At 44.0% G+C, this 12,522-nt stretch overlaps 1 protein-coding gene across 1 annotated transcript; it reads left to right on the top strand.

The window, feature by feature from the left end:
* Positions 1–4,790: 4,790 nt before the first annotated feature.
* LOC103117767 (spermatogenesis-associated protein 31A1-like) lies at positions 4,791–11,997 on the top strand. The gene is made up of 4 exons (XM_060198980.1): positions 4,791–4,955; positions 6,417–6,474; positions 7,004–7,064; positions 7,355–11,997. Exons 1-4 carry the CDS (start codon positions 4,791–4,793, stop codon positions 11,172–11,174), a joined length of 4,104 nt encoding a protein of 1,367 aa, XP_060054963.1. The 3' UTR covers positions 11,175–11,997.
* The last annotated feature ends 525 nt before the right edge of the window (positions 11,998–12,522 follow it).

The raw sequence follows: 12,522 nt of genomic DNA, 5'->3' as shown, positions 1-12,522 counted from the left end.
GGGAGACTGGCAGGGTACGAGGCGGTAGCGCAGCAGGTTAAGCTCACATGGCACAAAGCGCAAAGACCAGCATAAGGATTCTGGTTCAAGCCCCGGCTCCCCACCTGCAGGGGAGGGGGGTCGTTTCACAAGCAGTGAAGCAGGTGTGCAGGTGTCTATGTTTCTCTCCTCTATCTGTCTTCCCCACCTCTCTCGATTTCTCTCTGTCCTATTCTACAGCAACAACAATAAATACAACAAGAGCAACAAAATGGGAAAAAATGGCCTCCAGGAGCAGTGGATTCATAGTGCAGGCACTGAGCCCCAGTGATCACCGGGGAAGCAAATAAAAAGAGACTGGCAAAGCAGCTCATAAGGATAGTTACCTGCTTTGCCAGGTACATGACCCAGGTTCAAACCTGGCCCCACTGCATTGAAGAATCATGGTTTTTCTGTTGACGTAGATGTTAAATAGCATGTAATTCAACAGTCTGCATTGCTTCTAATAGGTGTTAATTTGTGATGGCAGTAATATTTTAATTATTCTCTCATATAAATTATAATAAATTCATTTGTTGAAAACTGGAGTTACTTTGACAACTTGAAAATGTAGCATACAACACAGGTGCATTTAAAAATTGCTTTTAATCATCTTTAGAAATCCTATAAATGGGAGTCTGGCTGTAGTGCAGTGGGTTAAGCGCACATGGCACAAAACACAAGGTCCAGCGTAAGGATCCTGGTTCGAACCCTGGCTCCCCACCTGCAGGAGAGTTGCTTCATAGGCAGTGAAGCAGGTCTGCAGGTGTCTATCTTTCTCTACCCCTCTCTGTCTTCCCCTCCTCTCTCCATTTCTTTCTGTCCTATCCAACGACGACAACAATAATAACTACAATAAAACAACAAGGGCAACAAAAGGGAATAAATAAATAAAATAAATATTAAAAAAGAAATCCTATAAATATGACATTTATATTCCTCCTTCAGTCTGCCTATGCCAATTTAATTGTTAACCCTAACCATATCAAGTAACAAGTAAAGGGAAAAGTTTTCTGCTCCTAAACTAATCAATTATTATTTAGGGACAAATGTCTACCTCTTTAGATAAAATCTACATTGAATCATTGCTTACCAGATATAAATATATTTTCAGAAATATTTCACATGAATAACATATTTACAGGACAGAATAGAAAACATATCATAATAGAATTTTAATTAACATTATAAACCTTTTTTGTGGACCCCCATAGGACCTTGCCCTCAACTTGGATCAACAACGGTAGAGAATGTTCCATCCTCCAAAGAGAGGATGGACAACATATTCTGTGTTCCACCTGAGGAAGATGTGTTCTGAAATTAGAGCAGCTTGGAACATTCCTACTCATGACCACAGAATGTGAGCTCAGCTCTACAGGGAGTCACATAGGCTCCTAAACTGAATATGGGCCCCAGATCAGATCAAATTGATGGGGTTTACAGTCAACAATATTTATACACCTTTCCCATAACTGGGAGCTACTGTCTTCCCTGATCCAGTTCTCTGGTCCTTTTTCTAGCCATGACCTCATCTCCCCAGACAATAACCTGGATCTACCTGCATATCACATTTCAGGCTCAGGGAAAAAAACAAAACTAGTATAGACATAGGCCCCTTGGAATATAACTAAAATATGCCTACTAGCTATCTACAAAATGGAGACCCCCCCAACTCTTCATCTGCACTATTCCAGCCTTTAGTTTCATGACTACTCAACAATTTGTTTGGCTTTATATGTTAACTCTTCTTTCAGCCACCAGGTTCCAGATGCTACTGTGATGCCAACTGGACTTTCCTGGACAGACAACCCCATCAATGTATCCTGGAGCCCCGCTTCCCCAGAACCTCTCCCCACTAGGGAAAGAGAGAGACAGGCTGGGGGTAAGGATCGACCTATAAATGCCCATGTTCAGCGGGGAAGCAATTAGAGAAGCCAGACCTTCCACCTTCTGCACCCCATAATGACCCTGGGTCAATACTCCCAGAGGGATAAAGAATAGGAAAGCCACCAGAGGAGGGGATGAGATACAGAGTTCTGGTGGTGGGAATTGTGTGGAGTTGTACCCCTTTTATCCTATGGTTCTTGTCAGTGTTTCCTTTTTATAAATAAAAATTATTTAAAAAATTTAAAAAATAATTAAAAAGGAAAATATATGTTTTTATGTAGACTGTATTAGCATAATATTAATAGAGTTACAGCCTAGAACAGATTCTTTCTCAATATTAATGCAATAACATTAATTATTAAGATGTAAAAATTGGGAGTTGGGCGGTAGTACAGTGGGTTAAGTGCACATGGCGCAAAGTGCAAGAACCACAGTAAGGATCCCAGTTCGAGCCCCCAGATCACCACCTGCAGGGGGGTTGCTTCACAGGCATTGAAGCAGGTCTTCAGGTGTTTATCTTTCTCTCCCCTCTCTGTCTTCTCTTCCCTCCATTTCTCTCTGTCCTATCTAACAATGATGACATCAATAACAATAACAATAACAACAACAAAAAGCAAGGGCAACAAAAGGGAAATAAATAAATAAGTATAAATTTTTTTAAAGTTATAAAAATTACAAAAAAAGAATCCCAACCACTTATAAAAGTATAATCTTTTTTTTCTGTTCTATTTCTTTATTGGAGGATTAATGGTTTAAATACAATAAAATACAATCGTTTTTGACATGACATTTCCCAGTTTTCCACATAACAGTTCAACCCCTACTAGGTCATCCTCTGCCATCATGTTCCAGGACCTGAACCCTCCCCCTACCCCAGAGTCTTTTACTTTGGTGCAGTACAAACTCCAGTCCAAGTTCTGCTTCATGTTTTCCCTTCTGATCTTGCTAAAAGCAAAATCTAATCCCTGTCACACAAATTTTCCCCCTTAGGTCCTAAGAGCCATGATTTGAAATACAAATTTATGAGAAATTTATTGACATCAAAATAAGGAAGAAGACTATTTATATTTATAAAAATTATGTTTTTAATAATTGTCTTAACTTTTACTGATAGACACACACACACACACTCACAGAGAGAGAGAGAAAGAAAGAGAGAGCTCACAGCGCAATGCTCAGCTCTGGTTTATGGTGGTGCTCAGGATTAAACCTGGGACATCTGAGCCTCAGGCATGAAAGTTTTGCATAAACATTATGCTATATCCTCGGCCCAAATCATCAGTTGTTTAACAAATATTTGGCAAGCTAGATATTATTGTTGAAGAGCCAGTACACATGTCTGTCTGAATTTTTAGTGAGAATTAAATGCTCTGTTTGTGTTTACTCGTCTCCTCCTTCCAATTACCCTGTAACTGAGAATTTAAAAACAAATGCAGGTTTTATGAGGAAAAAAAAGACTATATTTTGAAAAATTATTAACAAGAAGTCAAGTTTTCTACTTGAGACTGAATGGATTATTGAAGGCATTTGCCTTCAAGTACTCTGTAATGATTTTTTATTTTTTAAATCATGCTTTGCTTTTTCAAGATTGAAGACTTTCTTCTTCCTCTTTTGAGCTGATTCTAGCCTGTAGCAGCCTCATAGATTACACCTTTTTGTTACTAAAACTGAAACATTGGCCTTTCTCCCTGAGACCAACAAAACATATTTTCAGTAAGTATTTTGAAGGCAATGCACTTCTCCTGCATAAATCCAGAAAAAAAATACACTTTCTTTATATCAATAATACACTCACTATCTAGGATTTGACTGCAATGTCAAGAGATCACAGTGCTTCAGGAATTAAGATGTATGTCAGAGGGTCAACATACTCTACCTGTCGAGGAAGATGGGTCCTGCAGTGGGTGTAGCCTAGAATGTTCCTAGCTATGACCACAGAATGTGAGCTCAGACCTACAGGGAGGCAGAAGTCACCCAGGCTCCTGTGCTAAATATGGGCCCCAGATCAAATCGATGGGGTTTACAGTTAACAGTATTTATAGGTATTTTCCCCATATTTGGGAGCTACTCTCTTCCCTGATCCAGCTTTGTAGTCCTATTTCCAACTCTGACACCATCTCTCCAGACAATACCTTTGGTTCACCTGCAAAAATTAGTAAAAATTAGTAAATTTAGTAAATTAGGCAAAAATTAGTAAAGTCATGGGCCCCTTGGAATATGCCTAAAATAAACTTACTAGCTTTTTCCAAAATGGAGACCCCCAAATCTTATCTGTTATAGTCTTGCCTTATTAAATACTTTGTTCTTCTTTATATTTTAATTCTTTTTCAGTCACCAAGTTGCAGATGCTATTATGATGTCAACCTGACTTCCCTGAACAGACGACCTCACCAATGTGTCCTGGAACTCCACCTCTCCAGAGCCCTGCACCACTGTGGAAAGATAGAAACAGGTTAGAAATATGGATCAACCTGCCAATGCCCATGTTCAGCTGGGAAGCAATTCCAGAAGCCAGACTTTCCACTTTCCACACCCTATAATGACCCTGAGTCTATACCCCCAGAGGGATAAAATAGGAAATCTATCAAGGGAAGGGATTGGATGCAGAGTTCTGGTGGTGGGAATTCTGTGGAAATGTACCCCTTATCTTATAGTCTTGTCAATACTTCCATTTTATAAATAAAAATTAAAAAGTAAAAGACACTGGCAGGTGGAAGGGTCTGCTATGCTGGATGGTGGGGGAGGGGCTGTGATTCTTACTACCCCCTCCCCCTCCCCTTAGGAGCCCTTTGTGACAAGGCCAATGATGCAGCCTGGAACTGTGCCCGCCATCATTCTAGAGAATTGTTCCCTAGTTGCCAGAGGGAAACAGTGTGATTCAGAAGATGAAAAGCATCTGTGCTGCCTGGCTAAACTTCAGCCCCACATCGTGGGTGTTTGATATCTTTCTCGCCTTCTTGTGTGGGGTGGGGCTCTTTCTCCTGTTACTCCCCTGCCTCCAGAGCCACCCGCCCTTACCGCTATCTAGGAAACACAGAAACATCAGGAAGGTATGGAACGTTGACTCAACTCTAATATATGTATAAATTTTTAATATTTATTTATTTATTCCTTTTTGTTGTCATTGTCGTCGTTGTTGGATAGGACAGAGAGAAATGGAGAGAGGAGGGGGAAGACAGAAAGGGGGAGAGAAAGACAGACACCTGCAGACCTACATCACCGCCTGTGAAGAGACTCCCCTGCAGGTGGAGAGCCAACTCAAACAGGGATCCTTACACTGGTCCTTGTGCTTGCTTTGTGCCACCTGCGCTTAACCCGCTGCGCTAACGCCCAACTCCCATTATACATATATATATTTTTTAATTTGTCCTTTTTTTTTTTTTTTTGCTTCCAGGGTTATCACTGGGGCTCAGTGCCGGCACTATGAATCCTTTGCCCCTGGTGACCTTTTTTTTCTTCTCCATTTTATTCTATAGGAGAGAAATTGAGAGTGGATGGGGAAATAGAGAGGGAGAGAGAAAGACAAGACACCTGCAGACCTGCTTCACTGCTCACTCATGAAGTTTCCCCCTGCAGGTGGGGAGTGGAGGCTTGAACCCGGGTCCTTGAGTTTCTTGTGCGCTTAACCAGGTGCACCACCATTTGCCCCTCCCCCACTCAGTTATTTCCATTTTTTTAAAAGAGACTTCTGATATAAGAACTCTCAAGAAAAATTAAGAGTATTGTGTTTCTAGAGAGAAGCCAGAGGAGATAAGGGCTAGCAGGAGATGCAGCAGGAGGGGACGGCAGCAGGGCTGGCAGCAGCTGGAGCCACAGCAAGAGGGATGACAGCAGCTAGAGATGCAGCAGGAGGGGCGGCAGCAGGTGGGCTGGCAGCACACTGACTGACAGCAGTGAGGTCTGCAGCAGCTGGACACACAGCAGCTGGGGCGGCAACAGGTGGTTTTGCAGCAGGTGGTCTGGCAGCAGCTGGGCTGGCAGCAACCTTGCTCAGAACAGACAGAGCCACACTAGGACTTCTGAGTGTCTCAGACCAGGTGTCCAGTGGACTGGCCTTGTAAGCACTGGTTCACCAGTTGCCTCCCCCTTTCTGTGGCTACTATGTCAGACAGTCTTTTCCGTCACTTGGAACTGATCAAAGGCAGTGCTGAGTCCCCTGGGAACCTCAGGAGAGCCTGGGGTGGTGCTCTCGTCTCAGGAATCAGGTTCATGACAGAATTCAGGCAGGTCTATAGGTTCCAGGATGCCTATGATTATTGATGTTTATCAAGTAGAAACGGTGATTGATGAAATTCATTATCTCAGCTAGAAAATACTTTTTATTTTCATTTTTATTCTTCAAGGAAAATATATTATCCAAATTACAAATAAGGAGAGGGGAAAGAATCATAAAGCTCCGCCAATTAGATATAGAAAGTCGTATTTCATAAGAGTACTGACATCTGAAGCGTGCCTAGAGAGGAATGGCAAGCAGGTCATCAGCCCCTCACTTTGGTTTTCTCATCTCTCAGTGTCAAACAGAACCTTGGGGGAAAAAGAGGAACAAAAAGAAAATTGGAAATGTGGAAGGTAAGCTTCTGCCATTCAGCCCCACAAATTCCCAAGTGCTAACCTCCATCTCTCTTTGCCATGAGGGCCCAGCGCCATATTCTCTGAGGCGTCAGTGGTAGAACCCACTCCTCAGGAGATAAAGCCTTCATGGGAAGGAGACAAACATCTCTCAGATTCCATGCTACGAAGTAAGTTGTAACTGGCCTGTAATGCATTGTTGCCCAACAGGGCCATGTGGGCTGTTGTGGGTCAATAGTATCTGGGTTGGGAGATGGGACCTCTGGCTCCAGTTGGGAATAAGTTAGTTGTTTATTCTTGCTCAGGGAAGTGACTCAGCAACACCTACCCCCAACACACACACACACACACACACACACACACACACACGTAAATAATAAAGTAATCCCCATCATGAACTAACTATGCAGTCACTGTCTGGGTGACCTTACATATTGATGCAAGAGTTTTAGGGTCATATCAACAATAACATCCTGTAAGATCCTTAAATTCCTTCCTTCACCACATGACCCTGTTTACTTATTCACAGCTTATAGAACTTGCCTGAGACAACTAGAGGGGGCTCGCAGTCTGCTTTCACTTCTGCAAAGGTAAAAAAAAGAAAAGAAAAGAAAGTCCTCCCCTTTCTCTCCCTTGTCCTTCCTACCAGAGCCTGTGGTGTCTCTCCAGGACTGTTGGCAGCCTAGAGCTGACCTGGGAGGGGGGATCCATTTCCCTGGGGTGGGAAGGATGTGAACAAAACCCTGGGGGAAGAATAGTTGTACTTTTGTGAGGTCAACACAGGAGCAGTGGAGGGATCCCCACTGCCCACCCCTGCTCAGCCAGCCTAGTCCTCCTGGTCCTGTTTCTGGCTTTAGTTCATGCTTCCTGTCTCCCACAGCAATCTGGTGAAGAGCCAAAACAAGAGCAGCTTTCATCAGCTCTTACCTCAAGACAGTCCTGATGAGGTGTGCAAAGGAGTGTCTGCTGGAGCCCAGTGGCCATGTGAGAAGCATGTGGACCATAATACTCCTGCCATGTCTCCATCAACACCCCCAGCGCCTCTGACTGGGCACTCTCTACCTCTGGCCTCTACCTTTTCACCGGGTCCAATCGCCTCTTCGGTTTCTGGTAGTTCATATGTATCCCTGAGTGGTTCTCAGCCACCAGAGTCTCTCCCCACACTGGAAGATTCTTCACCTCCACCACTCTCCCCTCCTCCCTTGCACCCATCTGTATCAGGGGTCCATCCTCCACTTCCCCTAGCTTCCTCCACTCCTCCATTGACAAACTCTGTTCGGCTTCTTCCTCAGTGTGACTCACTGGCAGTGTCACTGAATGCAGCCACACAGAGATCCTCTCCAAACCCTCCATGGTCAGCTTCTCCCCTTCCAGCCATCTCAGGCCTTGGTCACTCAAGCTGTCCGAAACCAGGCTTCTCCTGGTTGCAGGCAGCAGCCAAATCCTTGTGCGTCTCAACCTCACCACACAGTGAGTCCCAACAAGAACACCTTTCCCATCCCCCACCAGGGACCTCACTCTGGGGAGACCCCATAAACAGACAGACAGAAGTTGATAGCCTCTCTTTGCTCAACTCTAATGACCGGGAGCTCCTAGGGATCCAAGTCACAAAAAGAGTCGAGATCAAGATTTGGAACGAAAATGAAGATGGGTCCTATTCAAGACAAATAAGCCCGGATTACCACCTGAATCCTTTGGGGCATATGTTGAAATCACTGAGTTCTGAGCAGGATGTTATAACCCCCCACCTCTTCTGGAATACAAAAGGCAAATCAGGTCATTTGCCTAGGCCTCAGCAGCTCTCATATCCCAACGTCTTGGGAAACCATCTAGAGCAGAAATATAACCAGCTTTTCTGGGGTCTCCCATCTCTGCATAGTGAATCCCTCGTGGCTACCGCCTGGATCTCTGAGAGCTCTTCAGCCCTACAGTCTCCCACTTTCTTATTCAATGGATTTGCTCATACTTGTCCAGTTCAAATACAGGCTAAAATATCTTCACTGCTTTCCCAGTCCCCACCCCCATCCCACCTGGAATGCCAATCTCAGCCCTTGGTTCCAACCAAATCTCAATTGCAGTCCCCAACTTTTACTCAAGTTCAGACCCAGGACCATCTCCAGCCCTCTGTCCCAATTCTACAACCATCTTCTCCACCTCATACTAGTGCCTGTGGAATTTCTTACTCTACCTCCCAGAGTATGTCACAGTCTCTCAGCCCAACTGAGATTCAGCATCCAGAATGGCCCATGTTGCAGAAGCAACTAGAAAGTGGATGGACTTTATCTTCTGTTGTCAAATGTTCTCAGGAAGTCTTTAATGTCTTCAGCCCCAGCCCTTCTGTAGACAACTGGGTAGTCTCCATTGTTCCGGATAATTTTCCCATCAGTCCTGAACTCCGGAAGCAACTAGAGCGTCACCTCCAAAGCTGGCTCATCCAACACCGGTGGGAATTGCCCCAAAGGATCCAAGAGTCTCTGGAACTAAAACAGCTTCGGGGTCAGTTACCAAGGACATGCCAGGCAAAGGTCACACAGAGATTTTCACACCCCTATGTGTTTACAGGTGAAAGCAGTAAGAGCACACAGAAAGCAGGGTTTCCACTCAGGAGAGACATGAGACGAAGTTTGGGAGATATTCTGGGGAAGGTACCCAAAGATCTCTCTAGGTGTTCAGAAAATTCCCTAGTAAAGGTTTGGGGGGTGAACTCTGACGAGTCAGAGATTGACTTGGGAATGTCAAGTAGTAACTCAGGGAGTGACTTACTAAATCGTTTAGACAAGAATCTAGACCATATCCTGAAAATTCATTTGAGTAGAAAGTTGGGCAGGATCACTGAGCATTTGATCCCTCTGACTATGCATCATTCCTCACCCGCAGTCCATCAGGGTCATATGAAGAAGGAAAATCTAGATATTTTAAAGGGTGGGTACCATCCTGTAAACACCTCCCATAGGCTCCCCTTCCTGGACGCCCACACTCAAGAATTGTTGGAAGCACATATTGTAAAGGTTTGGGTGAAGCACAAGTGGCGTTTACCTCTCAAGGTCCTAAAACCCATAAATCTCTTTAAGATGATAAAAGCTTGGCCCTCACCCTTTTTGCAATTTAACATCTCTCCCTCAGCAACCACTGTGCATAGGGGCCAGTCAAGAGTGAGGTTTGCCAAGGTCCAGGGAGAATCTTCTCAAGCTCAAGAATCAGTCCCCATTTTAGAAAAAACTGTGCTTGCCTCCTCACCCACGTGTGAAGAAATCCAGGGTCACAAACAGCCTTCTCCATCTGTCACTAACCGTCAGAGTAGTCACATGGAGTGGAACAAGAGAGGTCGTACGGAGTCAAGTCCTACTTCAGCCACAGGGAGGAATGAGTCAGGAGAAGAGAGTCATAGCAGTTGGACCTCACAAGATGCCTGCCATGAGGTAAAAACACAGGTGAACTTAGGATCCCAAATGAAAGCTAAAGAGAATGAAAATGTGGTAGAGGCCAAGGACTCACTAGACCTTCAACCACAGTCTAGAGCTGTCTGGGATCATAGTATGATGTCAACATCCCAAACTGAAAATGTGCCTGTGAGGACATTCGAGTCTCTTGGTTCCATTAAAAATCCCCTGCTCTCCCAAATGCCTGTTTTCCAAGATCCAGGAGAGCCATGCCTCACCAAGGAAGTTGTAAGTGAGCTTAAGGCCAAAGTAGAAGCAAAATCAAAGAACCAGCCTCAAGATTATCCCACACATGAGCTCGTTGTTGCAGATAACATGATTTCTTGGGTGCCCAAGTCTTATAACCAGATGACGGCTGGAGACAGACTGGCTTCCCCAGTGTGCTCTGACTTTGTCACAGACCAAAAAGAAGGAGACAGAGGCCAGCAAGAGCCTGGTATTTTAAAATTTCAAGACTCATGGAAGAGACAGAACAAAATGACTGATAATATGTATGTGAGAGAGGACTATAGGAAATTCAACCCCAGAGAGTATAGTGGGTTTGAAAATTGGCAGACCTCTCAAGTCGGATATAAGAGCTGCCCTGCCCCAGTTGGGGAAACAGGAAAGAATCAGGGAAGCAAATATCTCAAGAAACAGGCTCCTTCAGAAAGCATCTTCAGAAAAAAGTTAAGACTCTTTTTTCAGTGGATTTTCTCCAATAAAAAAGGCAAAGATCAGGACCTTCTGCTAAAAGACAAATACACAGTAGCTACTTCCCACAATCATGGATCAGACAAACGCAGATGCACAGTGAATGGTGAGACTGCTGAGGCTCAGGCACTGATGACAGCTGTTGGGCAGATTCTAGAAGAGAAAATGGCACTTAACCATGGGTGTCAAGGCACAAAGTTAGATGGACAGGGACAGGAAGTCCAGTGTTCAGTATGTAGGTGCTTCCACTACCACAGGCCTGCCTTCCATTCAGCACAAAGGAGAATGAGTAATACAACCTGCAGTCACCAAGGCACTTCCAAAAGCCGGGGTTATTCTACCAGAGAAAGCCAAATCAGGCACCGACATTCTCTGAAAAGTGTCAGGTTCAATGATGAGCAACTAGGCCTGAAGCGTTCTCCAACTTTGTCCCCCAAGAAGACCTTGTCTCCAATTGGTCCCTACAAGTTTCAATCAGGGATGCCAATTCTCTCCAGTCACCACTGCCACCACCACTGCCCAAGGCACTGTTTTCTTCAGAGTAACATCTTTCCTGGTAAATCATAAAATGTTTCTCTAGCCTTTTCTGGCAAGAAACCATAACTCCAAGAAAAATATCCAGTTTGTGCAGAGAAAATCTTTTTCTCATTTGCACATTACCGTTCCCTGATATATATCTTTTTCGTGAGAGCAGAACTAATAGTGACTTCTCTTTGCGCTGTGCATGATATGGGCTTTGGCTTTTAGAGAGAGGTGGGTTGGCAGTGGCATTGTTATCTCCTTGTTCCAAATAACTTTATTTCACCTTATTTTTTCATCATATTGTCATTACAGAAAAAAAAAAACACAAAACCAAAACATTAAAAGAAAAAAATCTACATAGCCTTTCCCCCTTTCCCATGATCTGGTAAAGCCCATCTGTTTCCTGCCTCCACTACGTACTTTAAATATGTGCAGCTTTAGAGGATGGGTTAATAGAGGCCCATAGAGCTTGGAATTCACAAACAGGCTCCAAGGAGTGACAGAGCCACGTAGCTTCACATTTTACAAAATCAAGGACATTTGGCCATGGGGTAGGGGTGGGAGTTTATGCCAAATTAAAAAAAATCTTGTTTCTGGAGTTGGTAGGGAATTGATAATTCCTGCCTTTAGTCACCCCTTCTCTTTCTTATTAAGGCTGATACTAAGAAGGATTCTGTGAACTCCTACTAGCCTCCTGAAATGTCTGGTGGCATCTTTCTCCATCTCTGCCATTTTTACACTGTAAAGAAACAGCAAAAATGGCACTTCCAGATCTTTGTATGCAGGCTGGAGGTGGTTAAAGGAAGTTGCTGAAGGCTGTGTTCACCTAACTTCCCTTAAATAAATGAATGGTCATGCTCACAGTCAACAGCCTTTCCTTCTGTTTTAATCTCAGATGATGAATTCCCAGGTAAGTGGCTATGATGTGACTGTGTGTAGTAGGATGGAGAGTGACTACAGAATCATGGACTACTGTGGTAGAAAGCTATGCCTCCAGGCTAGAAGAAAAGAAGAATTGAAATCTGAAAGAAGGAAGGAAAGAAAGAAAGGAAAAGACAGACAGAAAAGAAAGAGAAGGAAGGAAAGAAAGAATGGGTAAGGGAGGGAGGGAGGGAGAGAGAGAGAGAGAGAGAGAGAGAGAGAGGAAAGCAGCAGCAAGAGATGGCTAAGCACAGAACTTTGGACTTAGACATGTGATGTTCTGAGTTTGATTCCTGGCTGTTTATTGCTAGACTGATTTTCTGGTTCTCTCTCTCTCTCTCTCTCCCTTTCTCTCTCTCTTTCACAAATATCATATCTTTGCCATTGAAAAGGTTGCCTTCCAGGATGGAGGCAAAAAGCTATACTGTGCCCATAAGTAGTGCAGTGAGCAAGGAGCCAGCAATGTCTCACT

This window comes from Erinaceus europaeus, chromosome 10 (assembly GCF_950295315.1).
Source record: "Erinaceus europaeus chromosome 10, mEriEur2.1, whole genome shotgun sequence".
NCBI lineage: Eukaryota > Metazoa > Chordata > Mammalia > Eulipotyphla > Erinaceidae > Erinaceus > Erinaceus europaeus.
Note: the sequence above shows the minus strand (reverse complement) of the source record. Positions and strands in the feature narration are given on the sequence as shown.

Bases quoted from the DNA above. Each gene is read 5' to 3' on its own strand.
- LOC103117767 (XM_060198980.1), top strand. From the start codon at position 4,791: ATGAAAAGCATCTGTGCTGCCTGGCTAAACTTCAGCCCCACATCGTGG. The intron at 4,956-6,416 runs GTATGGAACGTT...CTCATCTCTCAG, and splicing joins AACACAGAAACATCAGGAAG to TGTCAAACAGAACCTTGGGG. The intron at 7,065-7,354 runs GTAAAAAAAAGA...TGTCTCCCACAG, and splicing joins CTGCTTTCACTTCTGCAAAG to CAATCTGGTGAAGAGCCAAA.